The 20,220-nt window shown below is 51.5% G+C and overlaps 1 protein-coding gene across 2 annotated transcripts in view; it reads right to left on the bottom strand.

Annotated features, from left to right (window-relative positions):
- LOC114210452 (carboxyl-terminal PDZ ligand of neuronal nitric oxide synthase protein) overlaps nucleotides 1-20,220 on the bottom strand; it is a 274,259-nt gene that overhangs the window by 36,409 nt on the left and 217,630 nt on the right. For both annotated transcript variants that reach the window (XM_088016860.1, XM_028104724.2), the window contains exon 5: nucleotides 5,801-5,909. In XM_088016860.1, coding sequence (XP_087872986.1) covers nucleotides 5,801-5,909 — 109 coding nt within the window. The remainder of the gene's footprint in view (nucleotides 1-5,800; nucleotides 5,910-20,220) is intronic.

Here is a 20,220-nt window from a genome sequence, read left to right as displayed (position 1 = left end):
TTACCATCACGACACACAGAAATGCTTCTTTAGACCATTCTACTTATTCATGCTGACAAAGCCTCCCTCCCTCTCACGGCCCGCCCCCCCACAAGGCCGTCCCTCCGTCCAGCACAGGGGTCAAGACACAACCAACTGCTGTCCTCTTGTAGGTGCCAACGAACGCCTAACGGGTGTCAGTATCCGGTGAACTGCAGCGGCCACCATGAACTAAGGCCATGTTCTCCGTGAGAGTGGGCGGCCGCTCAAAAGCACACAAGAGCCTGCAGTGGTAGCTTCAGGAAGACAGTAATCAAAAGGTTGATGCGCCTGTACTTCGCTGATCCAGGGAAAAACTACAGTCGGTCATGATTTTATCTTCTGTTCCCATGTTAGGGGACCCCATTGTCAGTTGGCCCTGTAGACATGGAGAATCTTCCGAATGCAACATACACGTGAAGAATGGTAGCTATTCGTCTGATTCCACAGCTGACTTAAGGAATGAATGACCCTGGGCACTGCTCCGCATTTCACTGTCCTGGAAAAAGCTGTATTTCACAATTCCTGGAGATGACGTAAGGAGTCTTCAGGTAAGTAAGGAAAGGGATGAGCAGGTGTTCATCATGAAGATGAAGATGGCAAAGGCAACAGGAAGAAGAGGGAAACGTGGTGCACCCTCCCCCTTAGTCCACAGCCCTGTCTTCTCCACTCTCATCTACTGCCTCCGCACCCCGCACTGGAGACCTGTCTGCTGAGTACTTCTGAATTCCAGGGGACTTGAAGTCCAATAAGTCCGTTCCAGTACAGCTCCTGGGTTTATAATTCTTCTCATCTATCACAGCAATAAAGTCCAGTGCCCTTACCTTGACCTGAGCTACCAGTCTCAGCAACAAAAAAATAGAACTGAAGGTCATGTTTCTTTAATGTGCTTTGTTCCCTTTTTAAACCGTTGTAAAAGATTTAAGCTTGTATCTATCAAATGACTGCAGTGTATAGAATTCACAATGCTGAGGCAAGAGAATATATTTGGAATTCTACACAGAGGAAGATCCGAGGTATGAAGGCTCTGAAACGGGAGATGGGTGGGGATTCTGTCCAACAGGTTATGGAATGGTCTTGATCTATAATTTGATTGAGGCAATGCCTGGGACACCAGAATATTGCTCACTATAGGGAAAGTTTAGTTTCAAAGTGAGCAGGACTTTCAACATCGACAGGACATAGGGGATCTTAAAATTTCCAGTAGACTGCTGGGTTCTTCCTCGTACTCTGCTAGTCCACGAACCACAGGACCACAGAGGAAAGAAGGCTGGGTTATAACCTCGGTACTGGCAGTACCCACCCACGTGACTGTGAGCAAGCTAACTCACCTTTCCAGGAGCCGATTTCCTCATCCATAAACAGAGAGGTTTGGACCAGATGAGTTCGGAGACCTGTGGTTTCTCTATTTTGACTTCCCAACCCCATCCCACCACCCCAACATTTAAGACATAAAAAACAGGCTCTTGTCCTGAGTGTAAGACCTCCCTCTCCTTCATTGTAAACTTGGCCGGGCAAGTGACTTATTGTTTAGCCCACGACTGTCATCATCGCTCAAAATCCATTGCAAGCACTCAAGGACGGACCATGAGACTTCTCAGCTGTGGCCCCTCATCTGATGGTGACAGCATTACAGGAGGAAGAAATTTCTCCTAACCCAAACCAACTGAGCTGTGATTGCAGGCAAAATGGTTTCAAGGAGCTGCCCGTGAAGAGACCAGGGAGATTCCTGCGGCTCTTGTTAATCACCAACACTTCATGCACTGCTGCGCTATTTAGTACAGTCGCACTTAATCAGGGCCGACAGCCTCATTCTCCCGGGGCTGGGAGGACAAGACAGGAGGGCGACATCCACTCCACAGGAGAGGTCAAGGGACCACGCAAGAGGCCGGAGGCCTTGCACATGAATACTATCACTATCCCGCCTGAGGAGGGGAAGCAGAATGCCGTGGTCATTAGGAAACGTCTCCACCGGATGCCCTGGGCGAGGAAAAGACCCACTCCCAGCCTTCCTTTCTCACAGAAGTCTGAACGACGCGGGGACGAACACCCCCTCCGCAGACACACGCCCACCAACAGTCCTGGGCAGGCCTTCCCAGTCACACGGAACTCATTCCTGACGATCGGATCCTTTCACACAACCACCCGCATTCCTGAGATGCCTTTCATTGCACTTGGTGGCTGGAGTAGCTCAAGTCTAGAGGCTCACGTTCCTTCCAGGAGTTTCATGCAACAGAGGTTAGTGGCCACAGCTTGGGACGAGGCGGCAGGAGGCCCGGTTCCAGTATCAGTAGCACTGTTGACTCATGGTGTGACCAATGGCACCCTACTTCCCTGGGCCCTTTCCTTCCCCAACTATATAACGGAGTCAGTACAGATCCTACAAAGACAGTGAGAGGAACAGAAGGAAAATCTGTGTCAGAGTGACTTGGGTCATACAGAGTTAAGGAGCTCTCCATCCCCAAATGACAAGGGCAGGAGAACCCCATCGCAAATAGGTCTTGGGAGAACAAGGCAACTCCTTGTATGCAACTTCCTGGTGGAAAACAGTAAAATGGAGTGGTTAAGAGTCAGACTCCTTGGGTTAAGTTCCACTTATTATGACTTATGTCCCTCAAGCTTCTGTTTTCCCATCTGGAAAATGAAGAGCGTTAAGAGTACCTATCTCACAAAAGAAATAAGATAACTCACATGCAGAGTTTAGAAGACTGGCAGGCACACAGCAGGTAACCAAAACAGATGACTTCCTACGAAGCCAGAACTTGAGTAACCCAGAGTCCTAGATGACTAGCAGGTGCTAGGTTAGCTTCCCATGATCTTTTGCTATCTAGCTCCTGACAAGAGCCCAAGAGGAGAACCACGCTGGCTATATGCGTGAGCGACCTGCGTGGGGATCCACAGATCCAGAATCACGGTTGTGCCAGAGCAAGGACGGGGGCCCTCCACCAGGACAGCAGAGACGCCTGACCCCTATTCTCAACCGACAGAAGAGACAGCTCTGCTCCCCAGGGTGAACGGGAAGGGAAGGGCGACAGCAACATAAGGAGCCCGTCATGGGAAACAGGCCCTGGGTGCCCACACGGGCCACGGTGTGGTCTGAACAGCAATACCCCAAAGCCCTGACACGGCAAGGAGCTCATAGGAAGTCTTTCCACACTATGATCAACACGAAGGCTCTGGAGAACAGCCAGGTCTGCTGGCTGCCAGTCAGGAGATCTCCCGATCGACTGACCTCCAATGCTCCAAAAACATCCCTGCAAGACACATCTCAGTGCATGGAGTCCCTCCCCACACCCCTTCTTCCCTCCCCCCCCCCACTTCATAGGTATTCCTATGACTGGCTAATTAAAACTCTTTCCCAAGCTAACTCTTACCTCCCCAGACCAGAAGTGGCTTACACAACAGTAAGTCACCATCCCCAGAGGCTCACCGGGATAAGCATGCAAAACTTAGCAGGCAGCCCCCCACCCCCACCCCATCTGCGGGCTTTCCTGCACACTCACTTCTCCTCACTGGCCCTTCCACCCACAGTTCAGCAGCAGCAGGCCTCCCAGGCTGTCTGGACACCATTCTTTCAGCTGCCTGGCTGCAGGCCAGCAAAGGGCCTGAGAACCCACTCCGCCGAGAGTTACAGCCTCAGGAGGTGAGGGGAAAAGGGACACAGAAAATAGAAGAGCCAGAGATCCGAATGAGCCCCGAGAGCTAGGAGACATGGGAAAAGCCGAACTGGGAGGGAGCCGGGCGACCACTCCTTTGTTACTGGGTAATAAGAACTCAATTCTGTGCTTTGCTTTAAGGTCCAAGTCCCAGTGGGCATTGCTCTCCGACTCAGGTTTTGGCAGAAGGATGGGACGGCCCCACTGTGTTTGAATCTGCTAGATCTGACGGCAAAGCAAATAGAATGAATGATACCCTTTACCTAGGTTTTCCTGCTCAAAATTCTGCCCGGCTCCCTGACTCTGGCCAGTGCCTCTTCATGGGACTGTGAGCAAGTCATTTCATCTCTCTGAGCTTCAATTTAGTCATCTGAGAAATCGGGGGTGAAAATTACCTGTCTTAACTTCTTCACAGGGGTTTTAAAATGATCAAGCAAGATTAAATATTAAAGTACTTGGTAAATTATAATGTGCCATGTGTAGCTCTAATAAATCCCAAGGCCCACGTGGTCCAGTCTCTGGACAAAACTGAAGTCAGGTGGACAGCTGGGCACTCAAAATGAATTAAAAGGGGATTGGAGTCTTTAGTCGCACCTGTCAAAGCACATTACAGATGATCCGATTCTTAATTGTCAGGAACGCTTTGCATTTCCCAGATCCCCTGTACCTCAAAGCTATAGAAGAGCCTTTCACCCTCCCAAGCCCCCTGTGCTCATCCACTGCCCCTCTGGCTTATCTCTCTCCCCCTCCCTCCTCCTCTTCCTATCAGGTCTTCAGTATGCGGCTCGACCTAGCCCCACTTACACATTTCGCTCCAACTGTATTACCATCTAGAAGTCTGCCAACTTGTGCATTTTCCTTCCACCTTTCCGGTTCCAGCTCCTTCCATCCAAATTCCATGATTTGCGTTAAAAAGCCTGGGAAAAGGTGGCCAAGGGCACCAATCTCCTCAGAGGAAGAAGCTAAATCAGCAAAGCAGAATTCTCGTTGTGGGGCCACGGTGGGGGGACTGGATACATAAGATTCACTGATTATGACCCTGTCATGTATTATTCTTATTAGGCCCACGTGACAAGGTCCCTACAAATCTATTAAAGATGCTCTACAGTATACGATGTCATACGGCGTCAAAGCAGGGGTCCACAGGAAGGGATCTGGAAGTCGTCCTCACAGAAAGCCATGCTCGGCGGTTTATGGACAGAACAGCAGATGCGTAAGGAATCTCAAAGGCATAAATAAAGTGTTTCCCGAAATCTCTTCTGCAGAAAAATAGTTCCTAGGATATTACACAGATTACAAGGCAAAAACATGATCCCGTGGCTGAAACAGTTTTGCGGAATGCTGGGTTAAACAGAGCTAAAGGGGTTTCTCGCACTTCAGGACTTTCCTGGCAAATTCAAGGAGGAGAGTTTTAACACGGAACATTTTGGATGGTAAATATTTTCCAGGAGCCATTTTAGGAAACTCTGCTTTTGACTCTCCTCTTTGTTTTATAGACAAGGAAGCTGAGACCCACTGGGGATAGTGACCCACATAATATTTCTCAGGGCTCTAGTGGGGCGGGGGCTAGACCCCAGGTTTCTAACCTCAGTTTTGTGTTAAATTCCTGGAGAAATGATAGAAAAAGCATCTACCAAACTGCCAACATTGCATTTACTCAAGCATCAAGGTTACGACCCCAAAATAACCACCCAGGACAACCCGCCTCGCACACAGAGTCTACACACTAGACTCCACGTGTCATGATTTGTAGACCCCTGATCGATATACAAAATTATGATGAAAGGTCACTTAAGTCAACGGCCGTGCTTCTCACCTACCACACACCAAGGTGGGCATCACTCCTGGTGTGATCCACCTGTCCCGTTCCAGAGCCCTCATCCGATGGTCGAGATCTCTCCAGTTGTCCACGTGTCACAGAGTACAAAGTGGGGATGGAACTGAAGGGGAACTTCATTACACAGGGGCACTGACAGACTAATCGGAAGGCTCCCCCATGTCGTGCACGCAGAGAACCACCTCGAATCTTGCCTCTCCAACAACAGGGGATGGGTCAACGTTGGGGAGGGGAGTTACTCTGGGTCTGTCAGAGGAAAATAAAAAATGACCGAAGACTGCCCATTTACCTTCTTCTTGGATTTAAAGACGTTACACCTGAAGATATTGCTGGCACCATCTCGGGCGATATAGCTGAAGATCTTCAGGTCTTGGGAATCATGAGAGACGTAGAAGATCCTATAGGAAGAGCAACAGAAAAATGCACCGAAGAGGGCATTAGGTTCAAATCTCCAACAAGGAAACCTCCGTTTAAGGGCACGCTGAAGAGAGAGCTCGCTTCTTCCTGTGAAAGCAGGTGGCACTTTCAACAGGCTCCAGACACTCCCCGGAGTGAGCTCCAGATTCAGAAGTGGGGGCATGGGTAGGACATGGACCCCACGCTATTACTAGGCAGCAAATCTGTGCTGGTAACTTGTGTGTTAGAAGGGGAAAAAAACAAACAAACAAAAAAAAAACAAACCGTTGCCATCCTTATCAGGGCAATAAATCCGCATCCTACTCGTGGAAATGTGGGCAAGTTTCCGGATACCTGTTCATGGTTCTCTCCAAATGAGGAGAGTCAGGGAGCCAGCAATGCCGGCCACGCTGGGGGAGATGAAGATACTCTGTTCCATTATGAGTCCCTCCGCCGTAGTGACTTCGCTTCCTGTCCCTCTCCGGCAGGCCCACGGCCTCCAGGTGCTCATTCCGTGGCTCCCCCAGTCCCCCGCAAGCACGCTGTGGGCCGGGCGCTATCCCAGCAGCAGCAGGACAGATAAAGGCCCGAAACCCACAGAGCTCACATGCAGGTGATCCCCATAAACAAACAGTACGAGGACTCTGAGGACAGAGGCCGAACGAGGGGCAGAGCGTGGCGGTGGCGGCTGCTTTGGCCAGCGTGGCCAGAGGGAAGGTCCCACGGAGAGGCAGAGGCCTGAGCGAGAGGGAACCTCCCACAGAACCACCTGGGCGACACCACGGCAGGAAGTGGGAACCGCTCCGTGAAAGCCCTGTGGCATTCAGAAGGTGCAGGAAGCGTCCAAGGAACGGCCTGAGGTCAGGGTGGCTTAAGTGGAGGGCGTGTGCTCGGTGACAGGGTCACGGAAGCGGCCAGAGGCCAGCACACGGGGGCCCTGGAAGGTCAGGGTGTGGACTCCAGGTGAGAAGAAAAACCACTGGAGGCTTCTGAGCAGAGGACTCACTTCCTGCTGCTCTTTTCTGGCTGCTGGGGGCAAGAGAGGAGGCGGAGGGAAGGCTGTGGAAAGGGGGAATGTTGTAAGCAGGGCCCCAGTGGCAGAGTCTGAAGGGGGGCCTAGGATGGGGGTGCCCCGGGGTCGGCCAGGCCCGAGTGTGGTCAGCATGGGGCAAAGGAGGGAAGAACTGGGGGCGCATCCGTGGGGCCGGTTTGGGGCGAGCCAAGGAGAGGGTGGCTCCGGAGAAACACCTCTGGGCCACATCACTGCCCTAAAACATCTCTTCCTCAGTAATAAACCCCGGTGACTTGCGTCCGAGGATTTAACGGGCCGATCTGTTTTCCTGTTAGTCAGTGCCATGTACTTTGCAGAAAGAGAATGGGAATTAGAGTCAAATCCTTAACTTTGCCACTGACTGCGACACCTGTCAAACGAGACGATTAATAGCAACACCCGGCCAGGTTATCGGAAAGATGCAATAATGAGTAAAGTGCCTTTGTACTTCTTACCAGTACGCTCTCTCAATAGCCTTGTTACTGAGATTCTCGCCAAGGACCCCAAGGAGCCTGGGAGGGACATTCGGAAGGAAGGTCGACACAGAGAAGAACAATCCTGGCAAGAAATCCAAGGTCACCTCGGGGACCCCATTCCTCTGCTCACTGGGGTCGAAGTCACATCAGTACGTCTCACGTGTCCACCAACTGTGAGTGACGCAGATGAGAGGTGGGTTTGTTTAATGCGGCTTCTGAGAGAGGGAAGGGACATGGAAGGGACTGCTGTACCTCGGCACCCCCTGCCTGAGGCCCAGCCCTCCCCCACGGCAATCTTTCTAGATGTCCTCCGCTGAACGTCTCTGAAGCTTCTCAAATTTATCGTGCCCCCCCCCATTGAATTAATCAGCATCCTTGTAATTCTCCAAGCAAACGAGACCTTCCTTCTCCCAAGCCCCATCTGAACAAGGGGCCCTGGACCCGCTCAAGCCAGAAGCCTGAGCCACATCCATGACTTCCTCCCTTGTTTTCCATCGGTTGCTCACGACCCCGTTCTTTGCAGCCCATCTCCTCAACATGGCTTGGAAATGTATTTGCTTCTTCTCCATGGTACTGCCCTAGTTCACAGATCCTTCTTTTTTCACCTGGATTTCTGCAACCTGTCTAGCATCTCTCTCTGCTTCCTAGCTCCCCTATGGCCAACCCATTCTCTACCTCGCTAGCAAAGTGGTATTTTTAAAAACACAAACTACATCTCGTTATTTCCCTCTAAAAACCTCTCAAAGGCTTCCTACTGCCCTCGAAATCCAGTCCAAACTCCTCAGCATGGCTACCTTCCTGCTTTCGTCTCTTCCCAGAGTCCTGACCTACAGAGTCCTTCAGAACTAGTCACACACGTCTACCTGCCGTTGCCACCGCCGTGACAGCCTGTGTCCTTGAAGACTCGGGTCAGAGATGCTTTCCTGCCCCAACCCCCTGGGGTTCCCCGTTCCCACAGCACCTGCCTTATAAGTACAGTGTTTATGCTAGAGCTCCTTGAAGGAAAAAGGACCACATCCTGGTGTCTTCAGTGCCAACATGGTAATGGGCACAAAGAAGGTTCCTAATACCAGCTGAGGGGGAGCGAGGCATCGTGCTGTCATTAGTGAGCACCCGACCCATGATGTGGTCCATCTGGTTTTTCATTTCTCCCGCCCCCCCGCCCCCGCCCCGGACCAAGGAAGTAAGGTCAGTTAGTTCAGTTGAATCATACATAAAACTCCCTCCACTTTTGAGTTTTTAAGTACTACGCAATGCCCTAAGGACTGAGAACTAGAATGAAAACTGATAGGGCAGAAATGAAGGCAGAGCAGCATGCCAACAGGACACGGAGACCAGGAAGGCGGCCAGGAACGGCAGCAGGGGAAGTTAACCTTCCCCTGATGGACAAAGCAGCCTTCCAGCAAACATGAGGACAGCCGTGTGTGGATACAGTCCCTGGGGACTGGGGCTCTCTGGAGACGGTGCTGCTAGGTCTGAGTTCAGAAACGTAACGTGTCATTATTAAAGATAAATAACCAAAAAAAAAAAAAAAAAAGAAACAAAGAAAAAGAACCTCTAGCTAACCTAGCTAAAATGTCAGCTAGTCAGAGCTTAGAAGAGTATCCACCAACACAGTCAAGCCGCAAAGTTTTTCCATATGACCTCATTCACCAACAAATGAATAAACCAACAAATTAAGGCCGCAGGTCCAAAACTCCAGATCTAGAAACATATTCCAAGAACCCTTATTTCTTCATACCCTGGTTGTCTTAAGAACTGTGATTGTGTGTGCTGGGAATGAGGGCAGGGAGGAGACCAACACGAGTGCTCCAGAGATTAAGGAAAAGATTTTCTCCCCCTTCTTTATCCTGAAGTCTGGTATGGTTTTGATCCTGCTTCCAAAAAGTATCTCAATTTTCTCAACTTTCAGTATAATTGTCAGAGGTGAGATACCAGAATAGTTCATTATACTGTAATAATGATTACAGGGTTTTGTAAGGTTCTGTTCCCCCTTCAAATTTCTTGTTTTTATTTTCAAATATGCATAGAATAATGATTTTCACCTGCCAATGGAACTGTTACTCTTCAAAGCTATAGCAGTAAACTATCCTACGGATTGTTCTATCCATGAACTTATCATAAATGACTGAACTAGAAACGGTATCTCAGAGAAACTGGATTTGGAGCTTATTGCAGAATTCAGGTTGGCAGAGCGATAAAGAACCACCAGACCCACCAACACCCCCTTTCCTCGACTATTAATCTAAAGTAAACTTGTTACATCTCAAGAGCACAGGATAAAAATAGAATTTCACAAAGACACCTTGCATGGTCATCAGGCCTGGATCCAACCCAGCGTCCCTGCCCCTCAGGATTTGTCACGGTGAAGGGCGGCTCCCTGATAGAGGGCTCCCTTTTTGGGAACTTCTCGTTACTTGGGCATTTTCCCTTATGCTGATTAGAAATCTACCAACAGGAATGCAGCAAAGGGAAATGGCTGAAAATGCTGGTGTGGGCCAGACCCGGATCTCAGGCCCGGGCTCAGCCACTGACTAGTGGGAGATCCTGGTCATTATCTCCCTGCGGTTCTTTGCCAGCGCGATGGAGATGATCAGAGGGCTGCACCTCACCCCCCGGGGTTTGGAGGAGGAATGCACACAGCAAGGGGAGCTTCTAGCAGCAAGTGGTTAGCGAACGGTAAGTGGTCTTACTACCTCCACACCACCGCCTTACTTCCACCCATCGGGGGCTTTGGAGAACAAGGCTAACCCTCCTTCCAAAGGGCAACCTTCTGAATATTTGGAAGCCACCGCCATGTTTCTGTTTCTTCCCCTTGTTGTTAAAATGACTTCACTACCTCCTCTTTCAAGAGTCCTTGTGCGGGCCCATGTCCATCACTTTACCGCTCCGCCAGGCTTGCGCAGAGGATGGTGGGTGAGAAACATCTCTGTTCAAGTCATAGCTTTTCCACTCCCCAGCTACTGACCTCAGCCCAACCACTCCGCTGACATAACCCTATCCTTCCTCACTTAAATCGGTATATTAGCAATCCCTGCACGGTATGAAGTATTAAAACACACATAGAGCCCACACTTAGCACAACGCCCAGCACGCGGCAAGTTGCTTGCTCAGTAAACAGGAGTTCCCTCTTCCTTGTGAACGCTCCTTTTCTGTACATACCCCAACTCTCCAGGGACTCTTGCCAAGGACACAGAACGGAATCATGTTCTGGACATCTCTGAGTGTGGTTTTTCATTGAGTGAGAGCATCTCGCTGCTTCACACTGTGGTCAACTCAGGCTCGAAGCCGACTTGTATGACCGCACTCAAGGGCGGGCTCCCTAAGCATACCTGGGTCACCGGTTTTTAGGGCTGGTGCCTGATAATCGCTACTTCCTTTTCCGAGCTCTCATAGACCGTCCGCTTAATGATCTCTTCGATGAGTTCACTAGAGTTTCCTCCTTCCTACAAAGTGGCATGGAATGTCTTATCCTGGCCATTTTCTCGCATCTCATTCGTTAGGACCCCAGGACCCAAGTACCCGAGGCCCAGACACACTTAAAGGAGGGGCACCTTTTCTCCTCACGGTTCTTAAACATTGCTTTGTAAGTCACCTATATTCTAGGGTCTCTGGTTTGAAGATCAGATAGTTCTCCACTGAAGGAAAAAAGAGAGAGGTAGAAAAATGGAACGCGTGGATGTAGAGAGGCTTGGGAGCTTCTGGTCCCATGCCGCCCTACGCTGTGCTATTTCTCTCATCCTCAGCCTTTTCCGAGAGCCCACTGCACCCAGAAACTCAGTCCATCACTCCTGCTCCTTTGCGCTCACGTTTGCTTTTAAGCTCTGCCTGCCATTCTGTGTTCTTTTAAGGAGCACTGTATAAAATCTGGGTAGCCACCATGATTTTTCTCCACAGGCTCGCCTTTTTGGGACCAACTGGAATCACTAAGGTTGCACGTCTGTCCTCAAGTGCTCATCCCTTCCTGCCTCTCAGGCTCCTGGTTATTGTCACCATCCTTCTCTCTGATAGGACGCCGTCTACACCAGCATGGCCACGCCCCCCAGTGTGAGTGCTCCGCCCCCCCGCCCTCATCTCTGTGGGGACTTTGGAATCGCCTGCCAGGAGGGTCTCACTAGCCGGCCTGGGGCCCGCCACAGCCCAAAGCAGGGAACCCCAGGGTAGGGGGTCTAGAGCCCGCATGGGGCCTCGGGCCGTTTTTTCCTCCTCTCCTCCTTGAAATGAGAATAAAAATCTCTCTCAGAGTGGTTGTAAAGTTCTGGGAGGGGCAGAGATTGAGAGTGGGCGAGACCGTGGACGGGCAAATACTCTGTAACCCATGAAGTGCTGTAGAAATACTTTTAAACTGTGAGCCTGCAAGTGAAAGAACAAAGAGAAATCATCACTGGTCCCCTGACATCACCGTGGGTGGGGCAGGGGCCTCCAGCTGGAAGGCAGCAGAGATTTTCCTCTCGAGGTCTCAGAGGTGTGGGCATTCCTAACCCAAAAGACACCCACAAGGACAGAGAGGAACGGGCTGTGACTGGAAAGACAAGCTACCGAGTAACTTGCAGATGGCAGAGACAAAACCCAATGGGATTTTTTTTTTTTAAGATTTTATTTTTGAGTCATCTCCACACCGAACGTGGGGCTCGAACCTACAACCCCAGGATCAAGAGTTGCATGCTCCACCGACTGAGCCAGCCAGGTGCCCCCAGTGGGGTCTTCTCAAGGCCAAACCTCTGGGAAAGAACAAAGCACAGGTGAAAAGTGCAGGAGACAGACACCAGAACCGCCCTGCTGTGTCAGACCAGCCAAGGACAGCACAGTCCTGGGAAGGTCCTGGGAAAATCCTGCGTGACTCCCGCCCACCCGCGGGAGCAAGGACGCCCCCAGGCAGCCCAGCCACCCACCCCCAAATGAATGTGTCAGCCTCCGAGGGCCTGGGGGCAGTTTCAGGAGAGGCGGTCTTTGGAGGGAGCCCCCAGTGCTTTGCTCACAGAAGCACACGAGTATACAGCAGTCCTCGCCCTTTCAAGCGCTCCTTAAGAAAGCACACGGGTCCTGGGGCGCCCTGCTCCCGCCCCCGTGTGTCGCCCGAGGACTGGTGTGTCTTTCTCTGCCCGCCAGCCCTGCCGCGTGCACACGCGCCCACACTCCTGTCCCTGCTCGTCACACTTTTTCCATGCCTCTTAGTTTTAATTGAATCTTTAGATAAAACTGACCTTCACGGTGATCATTTTTCTCTCTTATTACTGCTTTGGTCTGATTATCTTTTCCTCCCGCTGTATTCCCAGGGCTCTTTATCACTTCGGCTGGTTTTCTTCTATTACAAGTGCCTTCCATTTCTGTCTTCTCAGTCCCTCATTTTAGCCGTTCTTGACGTGAGGCCTGCTTCCCTCCGATGCGTCCTCAGCCTGCTCTCTGGCATGAGGGGATGGTGATGAGCTCATGAGCTGGTCCCACAGTCGCTCGTGGAACTGGTCTGCCTACTGAACAGCCATCCCCGGTGCTGGGACCCATCGCGCTCCGTGTGTCTTCGCAGACCTGCACCCCAACAGTGGGCTCTGGGGGGACGCCAGAGGCTCTGGGGGAGCCCAACTGCTCAACTACAGGCAGAGAAACGCAAACCCTGCAGCCATTTTGAAGGTTTCTTCAAGGTAGAAAGGTATACAAATGTCCAAATTATTACTCTACAGCGTACCTAGGGTAAGAGATGAGCCATTAGCTGAGTTCTGAAATCTAGCGCGAGTCAGGCAAAGCCACATTTCTCTTCTGAAAGTCGAGTGAAGGCAGCCCCAAGGCCCAAGCAGCAGTTAATGAATCTGCCCATTTCACAGCTGTCCTGTGAAGCTCTTTCTGATGTCCCCCTCGAGTCTCCCCTGCTTTACTTGAGTCAACCACAAACCGTCCAATAGCACTTTCCAAACACCGAGCGCTGTGATAAGCTCATTTCCTCTTGTCCGGTACTTGACAGGCAGGCAAAAAACAGGCCAGCGTCCCTCGGCAAAAATCCCTTCCTAGGCTTCAAGGCTAACTTCTCTCCAACGCTGGTGACTTCTCCCAAACAGCTACCACCTGCTTTCGGTGTTCAAACACCAAGCTTTACACGGGCTGCCCATTCTTGCTCCTCTGTTCCTGAGTCTGTTAGCTGGGCTTACGCCTTCCAATGTTTGTGTCTTTTGAGGGTCAGCTCATCCTTCCCACACCTCTGAGGACGTTTGGGCTTCCCGAAGACTCCTGCTCAGAGACACCACTCTCCTTCCAGAGCCAGAGAGCAGAGTGAACGGGGGAGCTCCTTCACCTGGGGTGTGTTGGGGGAGCCTCACGTACAAAGCTGTCTTCCTCTCCTTCCCCACGAACAGCTGATCCTCTTGCTTTTGAGACAGGGAACACTCCTCTTCTCCAAGCAGCATGTGTAGATGGGTTAGGCGAAGGTCTTCGCAATGCAAAACAGATCATAATCAGAAGTTCACACCCTTCCTTCCCCCATGTCCCTGTGCACCTTGAGGTCCCCGTGATCTTCCTGGAACAACAAGACTGACAGAACAGAGCCACAAAGCCTCAGTGGAGGCTACTCAAAGCCACTTGAGACCCCAACTCAACAGGGGAGCCTGCGTTACTCAGATGGCTGGGTGTCTGCCGTCTGCTCAGGTCATGATTGAGCCTCGTTCACATCAGGCTCCCAGGTCAGCAGGGAGCCTGCTTCTGCCTCTGCCTCTCCCCCTGCTTGTGCTCTCTCTCTCTCAAATGAAAACATAAAAAATCTTTAAAAAATATAAAAAAGACTCCAGCTCATAGTTCCCTCAATTGTGAAATGGCACAAGAAGAGGCTCACAAGATCGTCACGCGAATCAAATGAAAGGCTTTATGCACAATGCCTGGCTCAAAAATCTTGACTAAATTGATCAGAGTATTTGCTAATCCGCTGTGTGCCCCCCATGTGCCAGGCAGTGCTCTAATCACTTGGTATGTAAAAAGTCACTGAACCCTCCACAACATCTATTACTACCCCCCTTTTAGAGAGGAGGGAACAGAAGGCTTGCCCAACTTTCTCAAGGTCACACAGCCAGCTAGTAGGCACCTGTATTTGTTTCCTGGGGCTGCCGTAATAAATTAGCACATGGATGGCTTGAAAAACTAAAATTTAATCTCTCATAGTTTGGGTGGCCAGGGATCAGAAATCAAGGTGTTGGCCGAGGTAGTTCCTTCTAGAAGCTCCGAGAAAGGGTCCCTTCCATGCCCCCCCCCCTCAGCTTCCGGCAGCTGCCAGGGATCCTGGGTGCTCCCTGGCTTTCTATCTGGGGTTCCCCATCTGCTGCCTCTAAGCTTCACATGTGGCCACCTTCTTTGTGCGTCCCGTGTCTTTCTCCAAATCCCCCTCTTCTTACAAGGACACCGGTCAGTAGACTTGGTGCCCTAGTCCACCCACGACAACCTCACCTTAACTCAATCACATCTGCCAAGTCCCTCCTGCCAAACAAGGGCACGGTCACGGGTATCAAGGGTGACGACCCGGACTTCTCTTTCTGAGGGGACACAATTCGACCCACGACGGTCTCCGAGCCAGAATCTGGACCCCAGCCATCTTAGCTAGGCTCCTCACGTCTACGTGACCTGCTTGCCCACAGAGCTGATTGGGAACCATCAAATATCAGCTCAATGTTAGACTGTTATTATCATTCTCTTTCTACCCAGCTAGAAGGCGGCGGTATGGTGCACTGAAGCCACCTAGAAACTCCGAATTTCCTTACTCCAGTTATTTTCTCAAGCCCTTGATGCCTACATGGGTTCTCTCTGGTTGCCTATAAATTCATCCTCACATGGGTAAGATTTTCAGTGGACACTTGGGGGAGAGGTTCTTGGTTTCTTTGCTATCCCCGACTGCCCACCTTCCACCCAAGTTTCTCCAAATAGACCAACCCAGGAATACCATAAATGCTCACCCTAGTTTTTCCAAAGGCATTCAGTCCTCAAATGACCCACCTGGAGCTTCCTGGGATTCATCCCATGACACACTCCGTCCTCTGCTTTAATCCACCTCCCCCATCACGTGCTCAGCACATGGGAATCCCCGTGGGCCCGACAGGAATTGAGGAGAGGGCACCCACTCCCCTTCCCAGGGCTCAGAGTGCCTGGCTGGCATGACCAGGTACTTTTCTTTCTCTGATTGCTCTGACCCGCTTCCCGATCCTGCATCAGAGAAGGTCTGAATCACAGCTCACTTGAAGGCACTTCCTCTCAGGACTCGAGGACAGAAGAAGGTGGTGCCGGGGCCGGGGTCAACACCCCTACCCCTCACACACACCGCAGGACTATCTGTCCTGGGACAGCTCCCTCTCAATCAGGATCTCATGGTTTGGGGTTTTTTTTCTTTTTTTTTTTAAGATTTTATTTATTTGACAGAGAGAGACACAGCGAGAGAGGGAACACAAGCAGGGGGCGTGGGGGAGGGAGAAGCAGGCTTCCCGCCGAGCAGGGAGCCCGATGCGGGGCTCGATCCCAGGACCCCGGGATCATGACCTGAGCCGAAGGCAGACGCTTAACGGCTGAGCCACCCAGGTGCCCCCCCCCCTTTTTTTTAATTATACAGAACCATGTATCTTTACTTCCAAGCCACAAACAGATCTTAGAACAAAATGGGGGGGGGGGAACAGACACATCCTCATTTCAATTCCCAGTCACTTTTCAATGTTCTTCTGTTTTCACTTTGGAAGTCTGGGGAAGGGGTGGGTTGGAAGGCTTGAGGAAGCCAGGTACCGGGGTGGGGGGATGGGAGAAGGTTGTGAAGAAAGACTGTCCTGGCTTGAGAATTCTTTTCTTCCTGCCATAATGCCACAAGCTCTCTCTTCTCGGCTGTCCCCCACTACCCAAGAGCAGCTGCTGAGGGAGTATCGTGCCCTGGGGGTGGTTCGGCATAACTTTATTCTAAGAAATGCATGTCTTACTCTACCTGCTCCCTCCCTGGCCCCACAGCAGATGGTCTCCGGAGGCAGCACAGAGCCCGGTCCAGAGCCTGTCCTTGAGAAGCTCACAGTGCTCCGTAGTGGGGCGAGCACAGGCCATGGAGCAGGGCCCCGAGGACGTGTGGGAGGCAGAGGCCGCTTGCTCTTGGGAAAGGCGCATGGGGGAGCTGCTGTCCGAGCAGCATCTTGAGTAGGTGGGAGGTAACAGGGATTACGGAGGGGAATGCTTCAGGCTGGGGCCTGGCATGAAACAGATAATGGAGGTCATCCAAGGTGAGTTTACTAGGGGACTATTTACAAAGGTGAGGGCAGAGTGCAGGGAGAGCAGAGAACAGCAAGGGAGCCCCCAAGGCCTGTGGCTGCCAGAACCCAGAGAGAGAACCGTGTGCCACCTGGCAGGGGCCCTCATGACGGGGAGGCAGCCCACTGATGGAACCCAGCGGCCAGCCTGCAGGCACTTAGCCTGGTGGGGAGCAGATCTGGACGAGCAAAGGAAAGCTAGCCGTCATACGGAGGAAGGGAGAACATTCCTTGTAAGGGAAACTGCATAGAGAAAGTCATGGAGTCAAAGGAAAAGGGGGGGCACCCTGGTGGCTCAGTCAGTTAAGCATCCGACTCTTGTTTCGGCTCAGGTCGTGACTGAACCCCGCGTCGGGCTCTGCACTGAGCGTGGAGCCTGCTTGGGATTCTCCCTTTTCTTCACCCTCTGCCCCCTCCCCCAACTCATACACATGCTCTCTTAAAAAAAAAAATGGGGGCACAGTCATGAAATAACCCAGTGTGCTCTGGCACCAGGAACCCAGCACATGCAAGGGACCAGCAGGAGACGAGAGCAGAGGGAGGACAGGGCCTGCTGCACACAGCCCAGCTGTCCCTTTGTGTGCTCATGGCACTGACGGGGACCTACGCAGGGGAGTGACATAGTTGGTAGTCATGGTGGTAGCCGGATGGACTGCCGGAGACATGAGCAGAAGAAGGGAAGCCAAAGAGAGGCTACTACAATATGGAAGCTGTGGGGGAAGAGGAAGAATCTGGATTGGGGGCTTGCCTGGCAAGAGAGCTGGACTCCAATCTCAGTCTTGCTGCTTCCAATTGTGAGGCACTGGGTGAGTCTTCTAATGGTCAAGTTTTCGTTTTCTCATCCACAGACATACAAACAGTCACGAGAGCTAGACTGGGTGAGTCAGGTGCCAAGCACAGGGCAGGGGGATTGACACAGCCTGGACCTGGGCAGTGCACGGTCTGTGCAACCAGCCCGGTGGGCCCGAAGTCCAGGCAAGGAAAGCTGAAGGTCTAAGGCAGCAGCAGTGATGACGCGTAGCAGGACATGGATTCCAGAGCCATTTCTCTGGACGTGAGGACGAGAGGGGGAGGGAGAGCATCCTGAGTTGGGTGGACTAAACACTAACCAGATCATGGGACACAGAAGCTGAGGGCACAGGGAAGCGGTGTGGGTTCTGCACATGTCAACGCTGAGGGGTGACCAAAGTACTCAGATGGCCCTGCATGTGAGACAAGTAGAAAGAAGGGATTGCGAGAGAGGCCCAGACTGAGGAGCCACCAGGATGCAGAGGGCAACTCCAGCCATGGGAAACAGAAGATCCCCCCAAGTAGCAAGTAGAGAAGGAAGAGGGCTCACTGAGAACCCTGTTAATAGTTGATTGAAACAAAGGGCAGAACTTTTTTGGAGTCATCCAAAAAAAAAAAGGAAAAGACCAGGAGATAAGAGAAGGAACACAAGAAACCACCACGGAAGTGCGGGAGGAGAGTCTCCAGAAGGAGGGAAGGTGCACGGCCTTCAGTGCTCCAGAGAGATCGAAGGGGATGAGGCTGCAGAGCGAGCCAGGGATTAGCAACTCAGACATCCCCGGCGACCACAGGGAGGGCAGGCTTGGTGCAGAGCCCAAATATAATGAGCTGAGCAATGAGCAGGGGTTTTGGAAATACACACCACAAGAGCAATTACCCTGAAGAGTCTGGCAGGGAAGGGACGAGATAAGAAGGTACGTTCTGGGAGCGCCTTTTCTCTTTTGGATGGCAAAACCTGGGCCTATTTATAAGCTAAAAAAAGAAGAAACAAAACAGAAATAGCCTCAAGATCCAGGGGCAAGGAGAGGGAAATTGAGGTCTGAAGATACAACCAAGACGGCCGGGGACGGGGTCTGGGTGCAGAGCTGGCCTGGGGACAGAGTCACGAGGGCACTAACTCCGAAGCAGCCGGAGGTGGGCTGGGCCTGTCCCGGCTTGTTGCCCTCTCCTTCTGTGGCAGGGCATCCTGGCGGCCGTCCTGATCTTGTGCGTAGGAGTCGGCTCTGGCTGAGGCAAGAGCTCAGGAAGAGTTTTTTAGTCAAGCGTCCTGGTTAAAGCACAGGCTGTTTTAACAGCTCCCACCTGCACTTTACCTGCCGGTTAATTCCTTCCCTTTCCGCAGGGTGAGGACACCTCCCACAGATGTGACATAGATCCAAAGGAAAGCACGTGCGGCCAGAAAAAGTCCGCGGCAGTCTCCTTGGAGCCGAGATGGGCACTAATTCATGCTGGTGGGGACGGCCCGTGGGGCGGGAGGGGCCCCGGAAATTCACGGGGGGGAGGGGCGGCAAGGGCGGGAGGCCATGCCAGGGACGCAACAGGTTTTTCTGGGACCTGGTTTATAAACATTTGCAGTTCTTCTCTCGCACAGAGCTTGTCAAATGCCTCTGTGTCAGCTAAGGCATCTGACAGGCTTAATTGTTTCCCCGAGGGCTTTGTCCTTCCCATCAGTGAACAAAGGCAATGGGGAGGGATTTGGGTTTAGCTCTTTCGATATTAAAAAAATTTAAAAAAAAAAACCCAAAACCAAACTTCTTACAAACAGGCATTCCCACATGTGTGTGCACGCACGTATCTATTTTCATCCGTGTTTGGGTGTAAGGATCGGCAGGGCTGCCCGCTGTCTGGACGGCTCCTCCAGGAAGGAAATGCACCCAATCTACCCCACCTCCGGCAGTCAGGACCCCCTAACAATGAATTAAGCACTACTGGAAGACAATGGGCAGCCATGAACTCATGTGCAGATGACACCCATCAGGGGTTACCTTCTGAGGCTCTTCTTACTCTTCTCCTCCAAAAACCCCTTTATTAAGGCCATGATTCAAACTAAGATGAACACATCCACTGCTTTTTATGGTTTCATTCCTCCCATCCACCCTCGGATGGTTATGAATTATCAGTAAAAACAGCAACAAACTGGACAAGACCTAAAGTCAAAGACTGAGATAATGCACAGAAAAAGATGACCAGCCCCTCCAGCAAAGAGCTAAGTGTGCAGCAGTAACAGAGGGCAGGGCTGGCATCTCTGGCCAACTTGAGGAAGGAGAGAGTCTATTTTCAAAGGCGGCCTTGGCTTTGTGGTGAATCCCACAGCCCGTTTGGCTTGCTCCCTGAGTGGAGCTGAGCAAGGTCACGTGACTTCTGGTTCCTCGGTGTTCCCAACTGTAAGGCTGCCTTTTGAACAGTCATCTGTGTGCCGGTTACTATCTTCTACTAGAACATATGCTCTTGATGTTCAGGTTCACATTTTTTATCCCCTTCCCCAAATACCTTCACATACGGGTGGCATTCAGAGCTCAAGAAACGTCTGCAGTTTGGTTGGTTCATTCATTCGTCCATTCATCCATCCATCCCACCCCATCAATCCTAGATAAAAGTCCAAAGAATAAATGTACCCACGTCCTGGGAATTTTGCAAAGATTTAACAAGAAATCAATTCAATTTAATAAATATGTATTGAGCACAATTATGCGCAAGATGGCGGTCGAGGGGACATAAAGATGAGTAAGATGTAGCTCCTACTACAAACCAG

Source organism: Eumetopias jubatus, unplaced genomic scaffold (genome assembly GCF_037043125.1).
Source record: "Eumetopias jubatus isolate StellerSeaLion01/CBP00866 unplaced genomic scaffold, mEumJub1_p1.0 scaffold_12, whole genome shotgun sequence".
In the NCBI taxonomy this organism is placed as follows: Eukaryota; Metazoa; Chordata; class Mammalia; order Carnivora; family Otariidae; genus Eumetopias; species Eumetopias jubatus.
The sequence above is the reverse complement of the archived record's forward strand: the minus strand, read 5'-3'. Positions and strand labels throughout refer to the sequence as shown.